We start from the raw sequence: 24,825 nt of genomic DNA, 5'->3' as shown, positions 1-24,825 counted from the left end.
GTTTGGGTGCTACAGTATAAGAAGGACATGAAATTATTAGTGTCCAAAAATTTGAATTTGACTTTTAATTTTACCATTATTAATTAATTAATTAAAACAATTCTAAAGCAACCAGATTTTTGTCTAAAAATGTTCCACTTTAGGAACTTCAGGAGTTATGACTTAGGCTTTATTTATACATAACTTCTGAGTTATCTAAGGGATTTTTAAAATAGATTTAATTGAACTAATACAAACATCAGTGAGCTAATCTATATGAAATAGATTTACCTACATCTGCTCAGGATTGTGAATATTAATCTAAGTGTCATTGTGTATTATCAGAGGCCAAGAAATCAGACTGATTTATCATCTAAATGTTGTCTCCCCAAGTCAAATCCAAAGGTCGGTTTGCTTCAGTTTTGCATCTGGAATACACATAGTTCCCAAAGATTACATTTTAATGGATATTATTAAAAATAATAATAATAATCATTTGGCACTTATTTAGAAAACAGGTCTACTAAGACAGTCGTATTTCAGAGATATGATTGACTGCAGTTTAAAGCAGAATTTAGAGTGCAAATTAAAGGATGTAAGGACTCAGAGGACTGGTAAATGTTGGTGTGGACTGACTAACAGAGGACGTAGAATGAACATTCAAAGTTTAATTCTGTATAACTAGGTTGAATGTCTGGTAGAATAAGAAATCTGATAGAATGAAAAAGATTGAGTGAAAACAGTTTTACTCAAAATGCAACATTTCTAAACAAGTAGAAGAAAAATTGTCACAGAACTGTAGAGGTACTTCTATATATATAGTACAGAACTATAGACGTAACTTCAGCTTTTCAAGGCAATACTGTTGCAACATTTTACTTGCAGAATAGACAACCACAAGATGGCCCCTTTCATATTATGCTAGCTAGAGAAACCTCGTAACATAAGCTGCTTCTGTCTTTTTACCCTGTTTCACGAAGAAAAACCAGACACCATCTTCTTTAACAGAAAGATGGAGCTACGATTGCTTGATTAAACCACAGCTAGGAGAGAAGCACATTCTTTCTGAAATGAGTAGACATAGCATCTCAAACATAGCATCTAATCTCACTGAACAGGTTGAGGGTTTTGAGAATACTTGCCATGCTCAGAAATAGACGTGTCATACTCTTAATCTTTCTCAAGACTTTTGTTTGTTCTCTTTGTAAGAGGATATGGCATTTTTCACTTCAATACACATTTTTCTTTCCCCGTGGAAAGATTTCCAGATTATGGAATTGGAAAATCAGATGATTTATTAATTCCACATCTGTGTAAATGCAGTCATGTCATGGATTTATTTGTTATTTCATTTAACATTTAAATAAATATTACCTAAATATATTTCTTCAAGCTTGCATGCAAACACAAAACAAAATAGTACACAGTAATTGTTTGTAAAGATATTCTGAACATAGAAAGATTTGTTTGGTGTGTTTTATCATGCTCAGTTGCATAGACTCCACATCTGCAGCCTTGAATTCCAAGAGCTACAATATGCAGCACCCCACGGTATCCTTCTGGATGCAAGAGATGAAATTTTCATGCAGTCATTAGCATTCCTTAAATCTCAACATAGCACAGAGCACAAAGTAACACGTACAGGTTGCTTCCTCCACCACTGCACAGCAGGGTGGAACACAGCAGCTACTCACTAGTGCCTAACAAGGGAGGTAGACAGCATCTCTAATGAAGTATCAGGAGGAATACGGGAGTCATCATCTCTAATGAACTATCAGGAGGAATTCGGGGAGTCATCGTGTGAATTGCTTAAAGAGTAACTTGAGCAACACTCCTCCACACACACATACATTTTTTTTTTTTTTTTTTTCTGGTGGAAGTTCACTACTGAATAAAAGTACTCGGGAATTCAGTTTTATATTCATCTTCAGTGTGGACATAAATGGAGAAATGAACTTTCAGTATTCAGGTAATGTTGCATGTAATTTGTTTATTTATTTATTGGAAGACAGGAACATTGAAGGACCCTTTTATTGCAATGGTTTAGGCTCAGTATAAATGGAAATGGTTTGATATTGATTTCTTACAGGTTGTTGTTGTTGCGGTTCTTGTTGGATTTTTATTTGTTTTTAACAGGTATTTTCTCTCTCAAGAAATCTTAATTTTCAGTTAAACCTTGTAAGGAATGTTGAAAAGTGAAGGACAGTTTGTCAATAAGCCAAAAATCATAATCAACTCCTTTACTGTCAGGCAGTAGACCTCTGTTAAACATAGCCCAGATAAGTCCCACGAATCAGGAAGAGAATAGTTGCGTGGAGGCAGAATTGGCAAAAACTTACAATGAATAAGGTCACTCTTCCCAGGCTCATAAAAGATGGCAGCTTTACAACTGTAGAGTAACAAATTGTTTTTATTTTTTACCCACAAAATCACATTGTTTCCTAAGCAGTGAAGATTTTTTAAAAGGCTCCTTTATATGTAAGTAAATATTTTTCTAATGTAATCTTAATTTATCTTGCAAACCAATCCTAGTTTACTTAACAGCGAGATAGCTTTCTCTGGGGAAGGCAGGAAGAAATGGGGGGATGGCAAAGGGAGAGTTTGGCTCCAGCTGCAATAAGCAGCTGCTCTTTGCTACTTGCCTGCAATGGAGTAATACGTCAGTAATTATTTGAAAGTCAGACAGATTCCCTGCTTTCCTTGCCAAACAAAATTCTGAGAACTGAGGGCTGGAAAGGACGACAAAGAACTTTCAGTTTGCTCTTTTTCCACTCATGGCTTTCTTTCCATGTAAGCAGCTACTGCTGCTATTAATTTTCTGGTCTTTGTGCCCTGAGAGGCCTCACATACTATGCAAATTTAATTTTAGCACTTGGGCTTTAATGCTTCCATGTTTATTAAATTAACTTTTTACAAAAAAAAATCAGCTGTTTCTCCCAGTAACTTCCACCAGAAAGAACAATGTTGATTTGCCATGCTGTTTTAGGAGCAAACACAACAGAACAGTTGGTCTTCATGGAAGAAAGGTGAAGATAGAAAAAAATCCACGACAGAACGAACAATGTATGTCAAGTGGTACAATGCTCAGTCGTGTTCTTAAGTCTAAGAAAAACCAGGAAGTAAATCTAAACTTTGAACTCATCTCTGAAGATGATGAGTCAGATTCTATTTGCACTAAGGAAATTATAGAAAGTTTCTCACCGTTGCTAAAATAAATACATGGCATCTAAAGAGATGCTACATTTTCATCACAGTTCACAGATTTCCAAAATAAAATGAATGATGAATAATGTCAGAATTAGTTTGTCCTTTTGCACTTGGACAGCATGGAATTATGTGACAACCTCCTACAAATACAGGTTGTTTTAAGGGAAACGGTTCCAGATAAAATGTGAAGAAGCCCCTGTGTGACCAAGTCAATCAGTGCAAATGATATTCAGGAAGGATCTATTTGTCAGAATCTAGATTCTTAATGCAGCCTAACAAGGCTGTTATTCAGTGATACGTTAGCTCTGTACAGTGGCAGGGAACCTATGTAAACCTGTACAATTTTCCTGCAGCGGTTGGCAACAGGCAAGAATACTCTTGGGCGTCTCAAATGGCACTAGACAAGTATGTATGGCAACTAAATAAAACTCTAAATGTTAATCAGTGCAAGCTCTCCATAAGAAAGAAGGAAGGATTTGAACAAAGTATGTATTCAATTAAATTCCAAAGTTGGAGTGGTGGTGGTTTTGTTTTGTTTTTTTACAAAAATACCCAAGACCATTCTGTGAGTTATCATAAAGTCCTTCATCTTCAACCATCCTGCAAAGAAAAATTAGCAAATGTAATTAATTTGTACAAGAATGGCGCATAGAAAATGCAGAGTACATTACAGAGTTGTGTAAATCATAGAGTCATTAAGGCTGGAAAAGACCTCTAAGATTATCTAGCCCAACCATCCACCTACCACAAATGTTGCCCACTAAACCATGTTTCTTAGTACCACATTTAAACGTTTCTTGTACACGTTCAGGGACAGTGACTCAACCACGTCCCTGGGTGTCCCGTTCCATTGCCTGGCTGCTCACCCAAATAAGAAGCTTTTTGTAATATCAAACCTGAATCCTAGTGCAACTTGAGGACATTCCCTCTCGTCCTGTTGCCCAGGGGAAGAGGCTGATTCCCACCTTCCCACAACCTCCTTTCAGGTAGTTGTAGAGGACAATGAGGTCTTCCCTGAGCCTCCTCTTCTCCAGGCTGAACAATCCCAGTTCCCTCAGCTGCTTCCTGTAAGACTTGGGCTCCAGACCCCTCACAGCTTCATTGCCCTTCTCTGAACATGTTCCAAGGCCTCAATGTCTTTCTTGTAGAGAGGGGCCCAAAACTGAACACAGTACTCAACATGCAGCCTTACCAGAGCTCAGGAGATACATTTTCACAAAATACTTAAAATAATGTATTCGGTATCTAAATGTACACTTATTAGACTCTATTTAATATTCAAGAAGTCCTCATTTACAGGCCATTTTATTTCACAACCTTGAGGCAAAAGAGAACATAAAAGTAAAACCAGCTAAAATAAAACTGCATCTTTTTTGTTACTTCCTTGGGGGAAATGCTGTTCTGTTAAACTCCTGAGTAAGCAGAAGGCCCACCTCCTTGAACTGACAGAGACAGAAAGCTTCTCACTTCCCTTAAAAGACCAGGAATAGAAAGAGGACAAAATTAATGCAAATAGGCCTGCAAATAACAATATTTTTTCCAAACACACATATAAGTGGGCAACTAAACTTAGTGGCTGAACTCTTCTGAGTCATAAGAAATTAGGAATATATTTTGTTGTGTAAGTAATACAGTACGCATACTATTTATTCTACTTTGTTAAAGAATTTTATCTTATAAAATGCATGCTAAATTCAGAAATCTGTCTTCATATAAACCAGAACCTGACATGTTGTTATATATTACCGCTTTCTTTTCTTAAGAGGGTGTAAGTTACAGTTGAAACCTTGATGGACAGTTTCCTGGATTACCATATATACACACAGACCATAAAGGCAGCTATATTAGGGAAACAAAACCTATTGTCTAGAAGGAAGTTAGAACTACATAACAGACTTATAAGCTCTGTACCTAAACTTTTACACACAAAGATTGTCAGAAATATATTTAAGACTTGTATTGTTCAGTATAAAGTCTAACCAGGATAATGATAGAGAATGGAATGAATTAGAATGTAAATGTAATGAAATGTAGAAAAAAATGCTAAAACCAGAATTCCCATGTTCCAGTTTCACAGCATATGACGGCAGTTAAAGAAAACATTTTTAATTGCAGTTGAATTTAATTACAATTACAATTAATCAACCAACAAAACCCATTGCCAAGATATGTTAAGGTAGTCAATGGAAAACCAGAATATTAAAAATGACATATTTATATATTTTTATGGGCAACTAATCACAACTGGAAAAAAAACAAAAAACAGAAAGACAACTGCGATTCTCCAAATTACATGCCGACTACAAATTGATTAAGGAACCAGTATAATATCGTGATTTCTGTGAAACTTTAGAATATTTGGTGCAGATTATCAGTAAGGAAATAAAAAAGGTTAACCTCACAACAAAAATTCTAGTCACAAAACTTAAGACTGTAGACTCACTGGAAGGCTGAGGCTGGCAGGGCCCTCTGTGTCCCTTTGGCCCAACCCCTCATCATCAGGGCCACCAGAGCAGGGTGCCTATGCCCACAGCCAGGCAGCTTTTGGAGGCCTCCAAGGAGGAGAATCCACAGCCTCTGGGCAGCCTGTGCCAGTGCTCCGGCACCCACACAGCACAGAAGTGCTGAATGCTGTTCAGAGGGAACTCTGAACTAAACTGTGTTCCAGTTTGTGCTGCTTGTTCTGGCACTTGGCACCCCTGAAAGGAGCCTGGATCCATGCTCTTGGCATCCTCCCTTCAGGTATTTACGTGCACTGATGATATCCCCGAGTCTCCTCCAGGCTGAATAGCTTCAGCCCTCAGCCTCTCCTTGAGTACTAGAGAGGTACTCAAATCTCCAACCATCTTGGTGACCCTCCATTGCACTGTTTCCAGTATGCCCAGGTCTCTCGTACTGGAGTCCCAGTAGTTCTCCAGATGCAACCTCAGCAGCACTGAGAAGAGGGGGAACGATCACCTCCCTCAATCCGCTGCTTTACCTCCTGCAGACAAGAATACTTTAGCCTTCTTTGTGGCAAGGGTACAGTGCTGACTTGTGTCCGCCGTGGTCTCCGCCACAACCTCAGTTCCTTCTCTGCAGAGCTGCTTTCCAGCTAGGTGGTTCCAGCATGTTCCGGTTCCAGGAACTGCTCCTGTCTGGATACAGGACTCAGCACTTCTCCTTATTGAACTCCATGACATTTCTGTCATCCCTCTCCAGCCTGTCAAGGTCCCTGCAGATGACCGCTTGCTCTGGTGACTAAAGATGCTAGGATTCAGTTCCACAAGCAGAATTCCTGCATAATACAGTTAAACCACTTCCTTTCTTGGTATTTCACTTCCTCATTTGTAACATGAGTACAACTGAACTCAGCTATCTTGCAGGAAGTGGTGGAAGTTAGTAAGTTAATGAATTTCTATAAGGAAATTAGAAAATCCACTGTCTACCTGGTGTGGTAGTTTCCATATACCAGCAAGAGATGAAAAACTTATGCAAATCCTTAATATGAATCCTCAGTAAAGTACTGGTTAATTTCTGTTCATCATAATAAAACATATTTTTAATATTCATCAATTTTTATGATAATTATAAACAACACGAGTGACTACAAACATCAGTGCTTATATGCACAGTAAAAAACAGCTTGCCTGTTTTCAGCTGAAGAAGCTGTTTCATTTAATACCAGACATTCTGGTAATTACCATTTTTATAACATAAGCTGTTGGTAGGGTTTTTGTGTGTGTGTGTGTGGTTTTTGTGCATTTGTTTGTTTTCTTTCTTTCAACTGTTCTATCACATGGTACCTTCATTATTTAATTCCAAAGCAAGTCAAACAGTGAGCATCTGCCTAGGGGAGTTAGATGTGGGGAAAAAATACACATAACTCACAAAGGAAGAAGTGTGCATGGGATGATAAACCGTGACAGCTAAGGCCAGATGCAGTCTTGGAGGCCCCATTCCTGGAGATGTTCAAAGCCATTTGGGGATGAACAGGGGACTGGAGCACCTCCCCTACGAAGACAGACTGAAGAAGCTGGGCTTGTTCAGCCTGGAGAAAAGAAGGCTGTGGGGTGACCTCATTGCAGCCTTTCAGTACCTAAAGGGAGCCTACAGAGGGGAGGGGAATCAACTCTTTGAAAGGGTAGATAACTGCAGGATGGGGGGAAATGGTTTTAAGTTGAGGGAGGGAAGATTTAGGTTGGATGTCAGGGAGAAGTTCTTTACAGAGAGAGTGGTGAGGTGCTGGAACAGGCTGCCCACAGAGGTTGTGGGTGCCCCGTCCCTGGAGGTGTTCAAAGTCAGGTTGGATGGGGCCCTGGGCAGCCTGGGCTAGTATTAAACTGGTGGCCCTGCCTGTGGCAGGGGGGTTGGAGATTCATGATCCTTGAGGTTCTTTCCGATCCTGGCCATTCTGTGATTCTGTGGCAGCGCTCCGTCCCTTGGCCACAGCGCTCAGTTTCTTTGTGCTTCAGCGTCACCATCTATGGAGGGGCTCATTTGTAATCCATCCTCCCTCCCTCATCCTAAGATTTGTAAGTAATCATTTTATTTTGGCGAAAAAACAAAGGGGCCGACGGGGCAAGGCTTCAAACAAATCTTGCGCGTGTGCCTTCGCACTGACGAGTGTCCCTCCTGCCGGGGCACTGACGGTCGCTAACACCACACGACGGCCGTCAGACGGACGCTCTGCGCTCCAAGCCCGGCTCGGAGTTAAGCGTACCGACGGCCGGAGGCAGCGCCGCGTTTCCGCGCGAGAAGCGGGAACGCGCGCTCCCCCTCTCCCCGCCGCGCTGCCCCCTCATGCGGCGGCAACAGGTCCTCCGCCCCGGGCAACGGGAAAAAACGGTCCGGCCGCGCGCGCACCGCGAGCCAGCTCTCCCCCCTCCTCGTCCCCCCGTCCCCCCTCCCAACCCGGCGGAGCGCGAAGCGGATTGGAGGAGTCGGGATCGCGGGGGCCGCCGCGCGCTTCCCGCCGTGCCCTGCCTCGCGCCCGCCTCGCGCCGCCCCGCCCGCCCGGGGAGGCGCCGCCCCGCCCCGCCCGCTTCCTTTGTGCTCGGGCGGTAACGGCTGCCGCAGTCGCCGCCGCTCGCAGCCCGCTCGCTCCTTCTCTCCCCCTCCTTCCCGCTTCCCCTCCCCCTCGCCCCGCTGCCGTCCCTCTCGCCGCTTTCCCTCGCCCTGCCCGCCATGTCGCTGGGCGCCGGCCCCGAGGCGGGCTTCTCCAGCGAGGAGCTGCTGACCCTCCGCTTCCCCCTGCACCGCGCCTGCCGCGACGGCGACCTGCCCGCCCTGTGCGCGCTGCTCCAGAGCGCGCCTCGCTCCGACCTGGCCGCCGAGGACTCCTTTTACGGCTGGACGCCCATCCACTGGGCCGCGCACTTCGGCAAGGTGGGGCCCGGCGCGGCGGGGGGAGGGAGGCGAAGGGAAGGAGGAGGAGGAGGAAGAGAAGGAGGGCGGCGGGCCGGCGCGCGGCGCCATCTTTACCCCTTCGCGCGCTGCCGAGAGGCGCCGCCGCTGCCGCCTCAGAGAGCGAAGCGGGGGGGGGGGGCGGCACCTGTCCGCGCGGGGCGTTCGTGCCCTCGTCGCCGGGAAGAGCCGCGGCCGGGCTGGGGAAAGGCGCCCTGGGGGGCTCTGCCCTTCGCTGCGATGGCCCCGGCTCGCCCGCCGCCTTCAGGCTCCTCCGCACCTGGAGACGGTTGTGTCGTGTTGTGTTGTGCCGGCCGTGTTGTCGCAACGGGCTGGCTGGGCGCCTGGGGAGATGAGTGTGTCCGAGCGTGCCTCCAACGCGGCCCTCGGGCTGGGAGGCGAAGCGCTTCGGCTTCGTCGCCGTGCGGCTACGTAGAGAATCAAAAAAAGCGGCAGCGTTGAGCCGAGGGTGTTGTTTGCGGATCCCGCGGGCAGAGCGCTATTTAGGTGAAGGGTAGCAGCGTTTGCTTGGCCTCGTTCCTCGGCCTCGGGTTCCTAAGAGCCCCCTGAGCGATGGTGGTGAAGTGGCGGCGGTGCGGGCAGCCCCGCGGTGCGGGAATTGTATTGCCGTGCTAAAAACCGCTGAGCTCCTCGATACCTTTGTTCGACTGACGAGCTCGAACGCCGGCGTTAATAACTCGTTACGAATGGAAAAAGATAGGCAAAGCTTTCTAAAACGCCCTCCTTCCCTTGCGTTATCGCTAACCTCGAACCTGAAGAGGAGTGGTGCATTAATGTATTTGTTTGAGCTGGGCGTTCCCTGTTTCTAAGCGCTCAGTCGACACAGCATTCAGGCCTGGGGGTGCGTATTTGTTTTCCTCAGTGATTTCTCTGCCTCCTGATGTTCAGGGACTTATGCTCTGTGCTCTCGCTCTCCCTTCTTTTCCTAATATGTTTCTGCTGTCTATTCATGGTGTCCCAGCGAATGAACATTAGTGTATTCTCTCACGTGTACTTGCCTAAATCATTACATTAAGAGACAGGTTCTGTATGTTAAGTGATTTCATCTGCAGTGCTTGAGAAATATCTTAGAAGCAGAGCTAAGTAGTCCTACTGTCTCACAGGGGAAAAAAAAAAAGACAATAAAACAACAAAAACTCCAAACCTATCTATCTATCCAGAAAGTAATCTTCTGTGTTCAGAAACAAAGTGGAGTAATTTAGGATCTGTCTTGAAATAAGTTCATACAAAATCTGAAGATACTGGTTTAAAATTAAAGCTTTCTATTTGTCTTGTTTATCATAGAGTCATAGAATGTCCTGGGTTGAAAAGGACCACAGTGATCACCTAGTTTCACCCCCCCCCTGTTATGTGCAGGGTCATCAACCACCAGACCAGGCTGCCCAGAGCCACATCCAGCCTGGCCTTGAATACCTCCAGGGATGGGGCATCCACAACCTCCTTAGGCAACCTGTTCCAGTGTGTCACCACCCTCTGTGTGATAAACTTGCTCCTAAAATCTAACCTAAATCTCCCCTGTCTCAATTTGAGACCATTCCCCCTTGTCCTGTCGCAATCCACCCTCATAAACAGCTGTTCCCCTTCCTGTTTATACGCTCCCTTCAAGTACTGGAAGGCCACAATGAGGTCTCCCTGGAGCCTTCTCTTCTCCAAGCTAAGCTAGCCCAGTTTCCTCAACCTTTCTTCATAGGAGAAGTGCTCCAGCCTTCCATTTCTTTTAGTGTATCAAAGAAATCCTTTACTTGCATGGTAGTTGAGCTCATGTCCTTCAAGTGTATGTTCAGTTCTGTTTTCCGTAAGCGCCTTCAGTTTTCTGCCAGCCACCTGGAAAGAATGTACAGACGATTCACTTATCCCTATTGGAGGCATTCTTGCATAGAAAGCTGTGAAAGGGAGCGAGTCAGCATGCAAGCTACCTTATTTGCCATGTTCAAAATGGTACCTCATCAAAAAGTAAAGATTTGTTTTAAAACTTGCATTTAAAGCAGGGAGAAAACATTTTTTTTCAAGTGAAGTGAAACTTTTTAGAAAGCTTTCTGACAGTTTATGTGGACTCTGTGCGTGAAAGGTACCTGCATGCTTTGTAGCCTTGTTTAGTAATGTTTCTTTGAGTCAGACTGTGCAACGGAACCGCAGGGTGGCTGAGGTGAGAAGGGACTTGTGTGTCCTTCTGGTCCAACACCCTGGGCTGCAGCAGGGCTGCCAGAACAGGTTGATCGTGTCCAGGTGGTTTCTGAAGATCTCCGAGGAAGAAGACTACACACCATTCCAGTTACCAGTCACCTCACAGTGGGAGAAGTATTTCCTGATGTTCCCCTGTGTTTCAGTGCTCTGGAGAAGTTACATTTCTGTAATTAGGTACAATGCTTGACTGACTTTACTTCTCAGTAATAGCTAATAGATGATGGCCAAAAGTGAAACAGTAACAGTTTTAGTGGATATTCATATGCATGTCATGTTATTTTTATTTTATTTATATGTTTTTTTCTAAAATTTGGAATCATCGTTATTGCAAATGGGATATTTCTCTGCATCTCAAAGCACTGAGACTTTAAAACTTCTATTTTCGGAACATTTATTAGGAGTTACTAAATGACATTCTTTCCCCTCTTCTGAGAGTTACTTGTTATGTTGGATTTTGTGGGGTTTTCATTTGGTTTTTCTTTGCCTGTAAGAAATTAAATGGCAACTGAACTTCATGGCCGTTCATCTGATACAGGACACTTCAGCAGCACAGTCCAGCAGGCTCGATCGATTGTAAGTGCATTCCTGTAAGAGGCTGAAATGACAAAGCTGATTTAGTTCCTCTCTGCAGTAAGTCCTTGCGGAGCAACATCTAAAACCCTTTCTGCACACATGCATGCACGCACACACAGCATTAGTCTGGGCTTGGTGAAAAAACCCTCTGTGCACCAAAGGACAATGCAAAATTACTTTGGAATAAGACTAGGTAGAACTACTTCCCTACACATAGTTGTTCCCTGCAATAGGGAAGGAACAAAAAATTTAACTTAAGAGTGAAGGTAGAAGTGAATGTGCAGAAGATAAGAACTTTTTATTGGGAATTACTGATCTACTACTAGTATCAATCATAGTACCTTATGACTGAAACAAGAAAATATCATGTACTTTAAATGCATTACTCTGGAACATGACTGTGGACCTTACAATTAATAAGTGAAACACCAGCGGAGTCATTTCTAAATGATAGCTAAGCATTCCTAGTTGCAATATCTGGAATTTTAATGACAATATGGCCTGTTTTTTTTCTTCCAGAAGGCAGTACAGATTTAGATAGCAGCATGTTCAAATTTTCTTGCTGGGTTGAACATCTGTTATATCTTACAGTTACCTTTATTTTGTTCTTTGTAACCACCAGCATGTGCCTTTTTGTTTTCTTCAGTTACATCTGCTTGCTTGTGCTCTCTTCCTCCTATTTTTGCCATTTGACTGTTTACTTTATAGGAAGCAAAACAGTAAGTACATTCTATTTCTTCTGGAACAAAAGTAGTACAGATAAATAAAAACCACACATTGCTTCCTTGGCGTTTTGCCAGTATTATGGCTTATATTGACGCCCGTCTTTCTTCTTTGTTACATCCAGTTTTGGTATAGCAGTACAGTGGAAAATATCTTCTAAAATGTAATTTAAAAAAAACAGACTGATATGTCCTGATCCAAAGCAAAAGTATTCCAGTGGGATATTGGTTGGTTTGCATATGTTGCCTCTTCCTCTACACAGAAGTAATCTACCATGCTCTTTTAATAGTGTCGGAAGTAGGAGCTTCTAACTGCTGTGCTGCAGAAGAACCCTGCTTCAGCTTTTAATGGGATGAAACATCCTCTTTGTTAAAACCCCAAAAAAGCCCTGGGGGGAGGGAGAGGATGACCGTCGGATAGATGATATTGCAAATGCATTTTCACTCCTATACTTGGAAGAGTCAGAGAGAAAAATATGTGGAAGTTATGCACAAAGAATGTTTAAGTATGAAGTTTAATTATAACTAATCATGTAGGCTTTTAAGAAAGCAAATTTAAACAGCGAGGGGTGACACTGGTACACTGGTTTTAATGCTTTTCCCCTTTCAATTGCTGTGCTACAGTGTCTGTGTAATTAAGGAATTTGATTCAGCTGTTTCTGTGAAGGAAATATTTCCTAAAGTTGTAATGTTTCTCTGACTGTTTTCAAATTAATTATAATAAAAGCCTGGTGTTTTAAAAACTGCATGCATTTTATTTTTGTTTGAAGCAGAGGAGCCTCTTGGGGTAGCTGGTGCTTTTTCTAGCGCATCGCTTACTAATGATTACAGCATTACAGTTCTTAGTCATTATTAAAGGTTGATTGAAGCAATATTGCGATTCTAGATTGTAGACTCTAAGTCTTAAGGTTAACATATAAAATTTGTTTGGGTAATTTAGCATTAGAAATACACAATTTTAGCACTTTAAAAAAAATATATGATGAAACTTTTTTTCCCTAGCAAATGTACTTGTTTGTTTTGGGGAAAGTGTTATTTTTTTCTTCAGTAATGTTGAGATTTCTGGAGGTGGAGCTGTTAGAACTGTAATAGACCAGTTAGTTTGTGGTAAGTTAAACTTTGTTAAACTCATAAGCTGGGGCTCTTCAGCCTGGAGAAGAGAAGGCTCTGGGGGGACCTTATAGCAGCCTTCTACAACCTGAAGGGACTACAGGAAAGCTGGGGAGGGACTTGTTATAAGGGCAGGCAGTGACAGGACGAGGGGAAATGGCTTTAAACTGGTAGAGGGTAGGTTTAGACTAGATGTTAAGAAGGGATTCTTTACTGTGAGTGTGGTGAGACACTGGAACAGATTGCCCAGTGAGGTTGTGGATTGCCCCCTCCCTGGAAGCATTCAAGGGCAGGCTGGGTGGGGCTTTGAGCAACCTGGTCTAATGGGAGGTGTCCCTGCCTATAGCAGAGGGTTGGGACTATGTGATCTTAAAGGTCCCTTCCAATCCAAACCATTCTACGATGATTCTGTGATTACCGTCCAAAGGAATCTTGCTTGTGAAGAGTAAGCTTAGTATGTTTCTTTGAATTGTATAGGGGGAAAAAGAAAGTTGAAGTCTGCAGTACATCTGCAGATCTATAGAAAATACTGTCAGGATTGGTGTTTTTAATTACATGTAACTCATAATTACAGATTAAAAAAAAAAGACATTGTACGGCAGCAAAAAAAACCCACATTAGAATAGTAGTATTCACACTTTTATAGTTCATAATCAAGCTGCCATTTGACTATTGGATGCTTCTTTATCATTTCTTTATGAACAGTTTTTTTTGTAGCTATTCTATGGCTAATAAACATTTTCTTTAACAGCAAAACACTGACCAGGAGGTTTTCATTGTATGTGAACCAATGATCACAGTCAATGTGATGTTTCTTTGTTTTGTTGTTTTGGAGGGTTGTTTTTAACCCTAACAAAAGGAAGCCTAGACTAAACTGTTTATTGTAGCAGCAGAACTTTCCTGTCTACAGAAAGGCAATGTTCCTATTTGACAGGAAAGGAACTTTTTTTTCAGGCTATTTGTGAAAGTTGAGGTCATCCTGGCTGCAGTTCGGGTAGCTTCTACAAATGTTATGTTGCAAACAGTTAAATATAGTAGCTGGGTGTTGGATTACTTCTGGTAGAATGAGTGGAAAATAGAAGTCAGAATATAGCTTGACAACACTGCATTTTTTAAATTTTTTTGTTTAAAGCAAAGAGAGCTCTATTTTTTGGTGTTGCCACAAACATGCAGTATTGTTTTTAATGTTTCTTCACCTGTAATAACAAGAAAATTGTGAGAATAAAGGATTGCATGCATAGGTTTTTAGCATAGTATTAATGGTATTAGCTGTAACTAATTATCTGCTTCTCTCACTTCAGGAAAACATTAAAGAAATGTAAAAACTTTCTTGCATTTTTATTTAAACTCTTCTGAAAATGTCTATGTATCTTCTAACAACACTTTCGTTTTGCAAAACGTCAGCTATGTCTGTTTAATAGCAAATTTGCAGCTTTGCTAGGTCAGAAACTTTTCACTAACAGAAGTGAACCAAATATTTTTCATGGTCAGCTCTGAGGTATTAGTTGGGCCCTCTCCCTTACTCCAAAAAATAAATGCTGGAATTGAATTTTGGGGTTGAGAATTAAGTATTTTTCAGGTATGCTGTGTGACTGAGGAAAGGGGCAAATCCTAGTATTCTTGTCTTCCCTTGCTTTGCATCCACTTGGTTTTGCTAGTAAGTTGAGTTTTTCTGGGCTTAATTTATGTATTTGGCAGGTGCCAACTGTGGTACATCTGTGTAACAGCTTTTGGATTTTCTTCCTTCATGTCTTTAAAGCTGGAGTGCCTAATGCAGTTAGTCAGAGCCGGAGCCTCTGTAAATGCCAGTACAACACGATTTGCTCAAACACCAGCCCACATTGCTGCTTTTGGAGGACATCCACAATGCCTGAATTGGTTGATCCAAGTGGGGGCCAACATAAACAAACAGGTATGATTTAATGTGTGTTTCATGTCCGCATACAATTCTGTAAGGAGTGTCTTGGTCCCTTCTTGCTATGTGTGTGGTCCTTACGTTCACATACAGATAAGTTATTTTTAACATCTCTCCAAAAGACAAAGCCCTTAATCTGACAGTTAAGATGTCACTGTAGTAGAGAAGGGCTCATAAATGTTGCAGACCACTAAAGTTCTGGAGAACATTTGTTTTAGGAACTAACATCTTTCTCCTTCTTGAACAAAATGGAGTCATGCTGCTCTGGTGTTGGCAGCATTACCTGATGTTCTGATACTGTAATGCCTATGAGGGGAAAAACAAAAAGGATTAGTGAGATTCATCTTACTTAATATATAAGAATTGGAAAATTAGCTAGTTAATTCATCATTGCCTATGGAGCCGTGAGACCACTGTGGTCCTTGATGACTAGTCTGATATCTAACTAGTGACATCTTCCAAAAACATGACTGACTTTAAGATGTGTTTGGTTTCATACTGATACCATCTTTTAAATTATGTCTAAAACTCTTCCAATAACTTCCTGCAGGTAGATCAGAAACATGCACTTTACTAACAAATAGTGAATACTTGTATGGTTTTTCTTATTTGATAATTTTCCATTACTGTTACCATGGTTATAGATATTAATTTATTTAATAGCAGAGTGCATTAATATAATAAAGTTCATGTAAAGGACTTTCATGCTCTGGTATGGTAACAGAATCAAGTGCTTAAAAATATTATACTTTTGGAGAAAACGTTCCTAGTATTGAATGGATTTATTATGTATGCTGTGCATACATAATGTGTTCCCTTACAGCAATACTCAAAAGTATTTGTGATCTTACATGAGAGCAATTATTCTGAGAGTTAAACTAAGATTGCTGGGGAACTTGAACTTTGCATTTCTGGAGTTGTTTTTTTTTTTTTTTTTTTTTTTAAGTTATGCAAAAATAAGAAATGGGGAAGTTTGTGTTGAGTTTTCAGAAAAGAAGGCTGGTGCATTGAGAACAGCTGTGAGACACCAGGAGAATTGTAGAAACAATGAAGGTGACGGGATGCAGAGGCTATAGATGGCATCTTCTCCTTGATACCTGACAAAAGTAACTTATTGCATAAGTTATTGCTGCATAGTGGTAGAATCTTCAGAAGAGAAAATACAAGAACTAGAAATGCATCTGGAGTCCAGGTAAGAATGTAAAGAAACTGTGATTAGAGAGGAGACATGGCATGCACAGAATAAAGATGTACAGATATCTTCTAAATGAGAAGAAAAGAATGAATGAGAATGAATGAGAAGAATGAAAGTTTCCAACTGTGGATAAAGAGAAGAACTGACCAGTAAGGCTGAAATGGAGCTGAAGAACCACTGTTCTAGAACAAAATCTTCTAGATGTTCTCCTGGAACATCTACAGGGTGAGGTTATTTAAAAAAAAAAAAAAAAAAAAAAAAGGCAAGAGGAAAATAGCAGCTAGCTCTCAAGGAGAGTGAGGTGCAGAGAGCTATCTGTGGACTGAGGGCAGTGCACAGATGACTGTAAGGGAAGCAGAAGACAGTATGATGTGCAGTTTAAAAATAGACTGGTAATTTGTCCCACCTTAGAGGAGACTAGTTCTGGTGACTAGCCAGTGACTCAGGAGTCTTTAAAAACTGGTAGCCTGTTACAAAGGAAATCTAAACAATAGAGGAGAATAATGTGATTCTGATTTTTTCAAATACAATAGTGCTGATAGTATCCTACAGACTTTGAAAAGCAAATTTAGGTGTTTACAGGTAGAGGATACCAGCATGAACAGTACTTGAGAGTTGATATTGTGGGAAGCTGTGTATGTTGTTGATAACAGTGGGATCAAGTTACACTTCTGTAAAAACTCCTTTTTTGCTTCCACAAAATATTAATTGAACAATAGGAAGAAATTTCAGGTTCGGTTTGATGATGGAGGGTGTCTCAGTAGTTAGAATGATAGTAGAAACAAAAATAGCTGTTTATTAAGATGCATCTGTTCAGTCACACTGGTTTCACATGCATGAGCACTCAAAGCTAGACAGTGTACTTCTGTGATACCTACAGCAAAAGCAACCCATGAATACTTGTGATGTTTCACACGTGAGTGTGTAAAGCATAGTGCATGCTTTGCTCTCCACAGTTCCTTCAAGGTGTTTATAGAATTGCAGTCAAAAACCTGCTATTCTTGTTTGATTTGCACTGCTTAATATATGATTTTACTTACTTGCAAGCTCTTTGAGGTGATCATATGGGGCTTCCACTCACACTTGAGCTTTTGGAGCACTATTTCCTGATGTGTATTCTGTTTATTCCTTCCAGCTCGCTGACTGATGCTGTACTTCAAACAGACATAGTCACTGGCTAATGCTTGTGTGAGGACAAGTGTTCCATGGACACTGGATACAAAACACATGCTGAGAAAGATCTGGGAATACTTGATATTTAAACTAGTAAAACATTCCTTCCAAACTGACTCCTGGTCACTGGCTACAGACTAACCAATCACGTCTGGAAAAAGGATAGCTTCTGAAAAGGAATCCACTCGAGTCTCTCAGTCCTAATGTAAACCTCTGGTACTCAGTAGAACTTGCGTGCATGTTTTCCTTTTATCTACCCTGAAGTATTGTAGCTCATGCTGCCTGCCATGAAGTTTAGAAAAACATTAAAATGCTTATCTTAATGCTGGTGGCAGTTGCCTGAGAAAGGTCCTGGGCAGCAATGAAGGATAAATGCTGAAATCTGCTTGTCCCAACTCTACCTTGCTCTCCAAAGTAATTTCTGTGAGTATATCCCATGATGCCCAGCCCTCTTTTTTTAACTGTACATGCTGGCTAGAATCATCTATCTTTTTTTTCCCCCTCTCCCTAATTGGTGGGCAGTTTTTCCCTGCTGTCCCTTGCCCCCTAAGGGTCAGAAAATCCAAAGAGCAAAGCAGTGATCCTGCCTGTTCCTGCCTGCCATTGGACACAACAGAAAGTTATTTCTTTTTCTATTGAATGAGCAGTGCCTACTAATAGTTCTTAATATTGTGAGTCAAAACTTGCATTTAGCTTCCCGCCTGCTTTAGTTCACTCTAACAGTGCAAAGCAATTATGCTGCTACTTTCCCTGATTTTTTTTTTTTGTTTTTATCCACGTCAGAATACAGACTCATTCTGAGCTGTTGTGCAAGATGATGCAGCAGATATTCATAAGTTCTTTCTGATGAAAGCCTCTTATTTCATTCAAGTATATTTTTCCTCTCACTTTGGTATATCAAATATTTCTTCTGTGTTACCTTCCATAATTGGCAAAAGTAAACAGAAGAATGTCATGTGGCCTGCCTTAAGGGGAAGGGCTAAGAAATACACCATCCCTACAGGTGATGTTAACTTCACGTCCTACCAGTTACCATAACTTGGTAGTGAGGGCAGGCAGATATAGGAAATATAGACACCTATACTGGCAACACTGTAAACATACTAATATCTTGGTGAGGAGGAAAAAAAGTCATTTCTGATGTGTTTTAATAGCTTTGTTAACCATCTATGCCTGCTGGATTAAATCCAGATTTAAAAAAAAATAAAATTTCTCATCTGTACTGAAAATCCAGAAGGTAAAACAATCATGAATTCAAAACAAATCTTACTGAAGAATGTGGGAGAAGTTCCATCTTCCCAGCTTTTGCTTTCTGGCTTCAGACAGGTTAGATTTCTAGGTCTAGGAAATCTGACCACATCTTGGGAATGTGGTCAGTTACAGGCTTTTGAAATTGAATCAGTTAAATAAGGGTTATATAGGGTTATAAGGGTTAAATAAGGTAAATATTGGTTTTCTTGACAGGTAAAATAGTGCTTCTATGTCTTAAATGTGTATCAGAAGCATTATACAACTGCTTGTGTAGTTCAGAAGCCTTCAGTGTAAGTGTGCATGGGAGTACTTTAAGAGAAAAAAAGAAATAGAAGGTAAGTAACTTTTAGAAGGAAGGCAAGTGAATGTATGAGAGGTGAAATTAACTGAATCATTCAGGTGCAGATTTTCCACTTCCTACTCCAAGTTCAACTGGAATGTTGTAACACCAACCAATTTATATTCTAAAAAGACAGAACTGGGGGAAATTGAAGGGGAGGAAGTGTTATAAAATGAACTGATGAAGAAAAACGTTTAGAAGTCTGGAGAAACTCAGAGTCTGAGGGGAGATTTATAAAGGAAGTGTCTTCTGAGGCTAAGCACATTGTAACAAAAGGCAAACTGATTAACTAAGCTGAGATGAATTCACTGAAGAAAAAATAATCAACAGAAGCAAAAGTTTCCTCAGACACTTTTATAAATGCAAAGTAAGGAATTAACCTATATAGCTAGTCAGTAAAATGAAAAACATCAAATGTAATCTAGTATGTCTCCAAGCTGAATAAAGAAAAGCTTTGTCTTTGCAAAATAAAAGTAGCACTCCTCCAAGGGGATGGAGGAGGATGTGGTGTGACAGTGAGTTGTGGAAAGTGTGTGGAAGTGTGTTTATGGTGCCTTGTGACACTTCCATCTGTTCAGAAGCACTGTACACAAAAATATCATCTTCACAGAAGCAAACAAACTTGTATTATCTTGAATGCTGTATTAACACTAGAAAACATTTTTTCCTGTACATCTATTTGCTATGTGATGTCTGGATTATGAGAGAAATCTGGTCAGTTTGGTGCAGTGCTACTTAAGAGTAAATGGGGACCCCAAAATTTAATCTAGACAGTGTTCTTGGAAAAACCTCTGACTGCATTTTCTGTTTAGTGCCATCCACTCCAATTTTTCAATTAACAGAGTTGTTTTCAATCTTGTAGAGTACTTCTTCCTCTTTTTTTTTTTTGATCTGTTGGAAAAAAATACACAAACTTTGCAGCTGTTTTGTAGTGGGAACCTTTTTTTCTTTTCCTTTCAATATAGCTCATAACCCAAAGAGAATTCCTTTACAAAGCTAGGAAACTATTTTAGATAAAAAGGAGAGCAAATAGTTGTTTCCACAGGAGAACTTCAGAAGATGATAACTAATGTTAGTGAATATAGAAAATGAGGTGTTGTAATTAAAAAAAAAAAAAAAAAAGCTACTAGGATCTAAATACATGCATTCTGTTCTCAAATTATTTTCTCAATTCCTTAGCTTCAAGGAAGTGTGTGCTTTTCTGGGCTAGTGATTGAAAGAAGTCCTCCTCAAGACATACGTTCTGAGATACTAATGTTTTTCTGGTTATTGGTGACAAGTTTAGAGCAACTAATAAACATAGCTTATTCTCATAATATTGTAGTAAGGAGCATTTTGCAAAGGTCCTTTCTCATCCTTCTAACACTTCCCAGCAGCAGTACTTCATAATTTGGTTTAGCTCTTACCATGAGCAGAGTATTAGATTTGTTGAACAAGTAGAGGTTTTTGTCACCTTCATCATATGCATTGGCAAGGTGAGCTGACTTGTCCTAAACTGAACTTTCTATTGATGAGCATCTTTAAAATTAGAGGTGAGACTATAAATACTAATGCTGAACAACAAAAAAGAAGTGTAAGAAAAGAAACTATTTTCTTTTAAATCTCATTAAGAGAAATGGGGGAATGGAAACAATAACAAAGTGATGCAATTGATGTCAGTTGCTGTGATGGGAAATTTTATTCCACTATTAAAAAAAATCTTTCTGGATGCATTAGTGCCAGATGAGTTTCCATATAGTTAATAAAATTGTCTTCCATCAGTCTTCTGTAACTTCTAGAAAAGCTATAAATAAAAGAATGATATGAAGTTAGTTAGAAAGCACAAAGCTTGCAAGTGGTCTTAAGGATCATCTAGTTCCAACCAATATGCTGTGAGTGGTGTTGTCACCCACCAGGTCAGGCTGCCCAGGGCCCCATCCAACCTGGCCTTGAATACCTCTAGGGATGGAGCATCCTGAGTTTCTTGGGCAGCCTGTATCTGTGCCTCACCATCTTAAGCTGTCTTCTATTCATGAGATACAGCTGTTTTGGAAGAAGGAATTTATCACTTTCCTAATACCTGAGGACTACAAGAAGTTTTCTGTTCTTTTCTCTTTGCCAACCTCAGCGATTATCCTTAATTTAATAAGAAGGTGAACTTTTTCTGGTTCCTTGCTGGGGCTGAATATGTGTCTTAAACAGTGATAAACTTGTTGATCTTCCATGAATTTGTAATGTGTTAAAAAGAAAAAAAAACTATAAATAAAATTCATAGTTAGCAAATTGAATATATGGAACATAATCCAAAATTCCTTCCTTCATTCCAAGTTACATTTACATGGTCTAGAAAATGTGACTGAATTTCTCAGAAGCTTGGCAGAAAGTTTCCAATGCTTACTACTTAAGTCAGGACAGTGGGGTGATCCTATTTTGAATATACTCCTGTCTCAGAGCTGGCAGTGTGGCCAAATAATGCAGGGCTAAGTGTGGGCCACCATTTTGTTTATAGACTGCAGACTTAGTAAAGCTGGTGTTGATATTTCAGTAAAAGAAGAATAGTGAGAAGAAGAAAGAAGAACAAAAAGCTTGCTGTGCAATGAAAATGTTGAGGACTGATAAAGTGTAACAAAACAGTAACTGAATGTTTACTTGCTACCTCAAAGCCACATTTCATTCCACATTCTTCTGTTTCCTACTACTTAGTTACTACTAACATTAAGTAAAATTATTAAGTTAATAATAAATTATTAATTTAATTGCAAGTACTGAATTTCATCTGCGTCCTGTAGGTCATGATACATGGAATTCACCTGCTGCTTACCAATTGCATATATAAAATTGTATAGATTTTTCCCTCTTACCTGTGAAGCTGGGTAGAGGACCTGAAAAGAATACTCTATTCCTATTATGTTTGCATTTAATATAAAAAGTTGAAGTGATTGAACTTATTAATTAGCGCTAATGGAATTTAAACGAGCAAAGGTTACACGGAAAGCAGTGGTATATAGAACATGTAAGTCAAATGTGCGTATCTTAGGGGAGATCTGACCTGTCCTGTGAGCTCTGAGAGGTACACATAGATAGCTCTCACTTGGTGAGTATTTATTGTGCCATACAGTACCGAGTAAGAGTGATAGCAGGATCTCAAAGTAGTAGCAGTCCCACAAACTTTGCCATCTTGCTTCTGAATTCAAGACGGCTTGCAAAGTGCAGGGTACTGGGGAATTAAAATGCTGGGAGATAAATGTTAGAGTAACTTGTTACGGTATTATGTGTTGATCTTTTTTAACAAATTTTGCTGCATATGACTTCGATTATCTAGTTCCTGGATAAAGGTTCATCATGTGAGATTCATGCCTTTATAATGTTTCTTGGTAAATACCTAAAGTATGTAAGAGCCTACTGCAAAAAACATGTCATAAAGTACCTGATATATTTGCTAGCTAATAAATGCTGCTTTTATTATATCTGCTTTCTTAATTAAAACAAATAATGTAAGAATAAGACTGTCATTTTTAGAAAGATTATTATGCTTGACAAAATGTAGTTTGTCTTTGCAGGATTATGTTGGTGAAACTCCTATTCATAAAGCAGCACGGTCTGGTAGTGTGGATTCCATAAGTGCCCTTGTGGCTCACGGTGCGCAAATAGAGTAAGTGAGGTGGTTGGTTTTTTGTTGTTGTTGTTGACTGTTGTGCGTTTAGCTGACTAACTTAGATTGGTAAACATAGATACTAATATCAGAAAGAAAAATCAAAACAGCAGACACCTGATTAAAAGACAGCTAGACATGTACAACTGTTGTAAAGCCCCAGATGTTTTGCATGTCTAGTAATAAAGTTTATTTTACTGAAGTGATACCAGTGTGCTATATTAGTATTGCACTTAAGTGATGTATTAAAAAAAATGTATCCCACTACTGTGAGATGGCCCCAAACTGTACACTTTATGTAGTCTGTTGTTATTTTTTTTTAGAATAAATTGACACCTTACACTGGTAAATAAATGCAGAAAACAATGCAAAAACGTGCAAAATAGCATCTTGCGCACTTTTTGCAGTTAGTTTAATACTGTTTGCTAGTAAATCGTGTATATTTGCCCTTTTAACTTTTTTCTTTAAAGGTTTATGTACTGCAAAAACATTCAGAAAATCTCACAAACTTTTGCAACTTACAGCATGGACAAAATGGATGCAGTTTTCACCTAGAAATGTTGAGTATAAGCTCTATGGCTTATAATGTAAATACTTTAGCAATTTGTTTTAATTAGAACTAGCCTTTTTATCTTAAATGGTAACTGATTGTTGTATTTTGACCTGCAATGTGAAACTATTGAGTTGAAAGTGAAGTAAGAATCATGTAGTTAACTCCTTGTTTTACCCTTTGGTTTCCATCTCACTGTTTTGTAATGCTGCCCTGATAAATCTACCATAAATATTAACTTTTTGAGTGGTATCGTAGAGCATTCAGGAAATAGAGAACCTTTTATGTTAATAGTAATCAACAAATAATTTTATATGAAAAGATTTTCTTCATAGACAATGACACTGAAATAACTCATGCAGCTGTCAGGTAAATTCTTGTCAAGTTCAATAAATCATTAATAAATTAATAAATTCCCATTTTGCACTCTTTTTCAGATGTTTTCTGATAAATTTGAATTTAAATTTACTGTGGAATTGAGCAAACCTTAATTATCATCATCAATTAGCATGCGATCTTGTGGTTTTTAGAAAGTTTCCAGTCAAAGGAAGTTACAGAAGTGCATAAACAACATGAAATATGTGAATGACTTGAGTCTGTAAATGAAGAGAAGCTGTTATATCCATAGGACTTCAAAAAATAGATGAATGGCTGAGATTGGATTTGTGGCTGCAACTTAAATTTACATAATTCGGATTTTGCTCGCTTAAACATCGTATCTGCAAGCCACAGTCAAAAACCTTGGAATGTGTTTCTTGCCTTTGACCAAAGCTCTTGGCAGCAGAAGTGGCATGGATTTTATAGCAGTTTTAGTGAACAGGAAATTGTTTGAATTCACTGTTTTCTAACTTTAAATTCTGTCTACATTACAGTAGGATAGACTTCTCAAAGTTTCAATAGGTAAATAAAGTATGAGATTCTATCCAGGAAATCATAAAATCAATATACCAATGCAATAGGCTTGCGGAGCAACTCATGCTTCTTTCTCGTTTAGAGCAACAGGACTTGGATGAAATTCTGCTGCTGTCACCTAAGAGAGATAGCTAATTGACTGACTAGGGTTGGAGATTTATTCCATGGAATGCAGTTTTCAGTGTCAGTATGTTAAATTAGGCCAAATTGATATGTGTTTCTCTGATGATTCAATTTTGGGTCACCTGGATTTGAAAACTGGACCCATATCTGTAATGGTTATATTTATTTCCTGATTTTTGTAGCATCTTCAAAATGCTATTTTCTACTAATGAGTAATTATTGAAACATTGCTGTTACAATGAAACTACTTGGACTAGTGAAATCTTTGATATTGGTGTCTACCCTATTCCTATATACTTCACTTGTTTGGTTGTGTTGGAAGCTGAAGAATATTAATGGTAGTCCAGTAAGGATAAAATAATTGTCTCACCTGAATTGCTCTAGTTTACTTCATTTCAGGCTTGTTAGTATATTAGTTTTACAGAGAAATACTATATCTTACAGTCTCTAAATTTCATGAAGTTTTGCATTGTTTTTCTAATTGATGAGAGAGAATTTGGGACTCTATTCCTGTGTAAATTTTTTAGTAATATTAAAAAATAATAATTGTACCC

The 24,825-nt window shown here is 39.8% G+C and overlaps 1 protein-coding gene across 2 annotated transcripts in view; it reads left to right on the top strand.

The window, feature by feature from the left end:
• Positions 1-8,194: 8,194 nt before the first annotated feature.
• Positions 8,195-24,825, top strand: part of ANKRD10 (ankyrin repeat domain 10) — a 34,503-nt gene continuing 17,872 nt past the window's right edge. Inside the window, exons 1-3 of one of the 2 annotated variants that reach the window (XM_031613776.2) lie at positions 8,195-8,553; positions 14,941-15,093; positions 22,595-22,686. In XM_031613776.2, coding sequence (XP_031469636.1) covers positions 8,353-8,553; positions 14,941-15,093; positions 22,595-22,686 — 446 coding nt within the window. In that variant the 5' untranslated portion in view covers positions 8,195-8,352. The remainder of the gene's footprint in view (positions 8,554-14,940; positions 15,094-22,594; positions 22,687-24,825) is intronic. The other variant, XM_031613777.2, reaches the window with a different exon arrangement.

This window comes from Phasianus colchicus, chromosome 1 (assembly GCF_987193195.1).
Source record: "Phasianus colchicus chromosome 1, bPhaCol1.hap1.1, whole genome shotgun sequence".
Taxonomy (NCBI): domain Eukaryota; kingdom Metazoa; phylum Chordata; class Aves; order Galliformes; family Phasianidae; genus Phasianus; species Phasianus colchicus.
The sequence above is the reverse complement of the archived record's forward strand: the minus strand, read 5'-3'. Positions and strand labels throughout refer to the sequence as shown.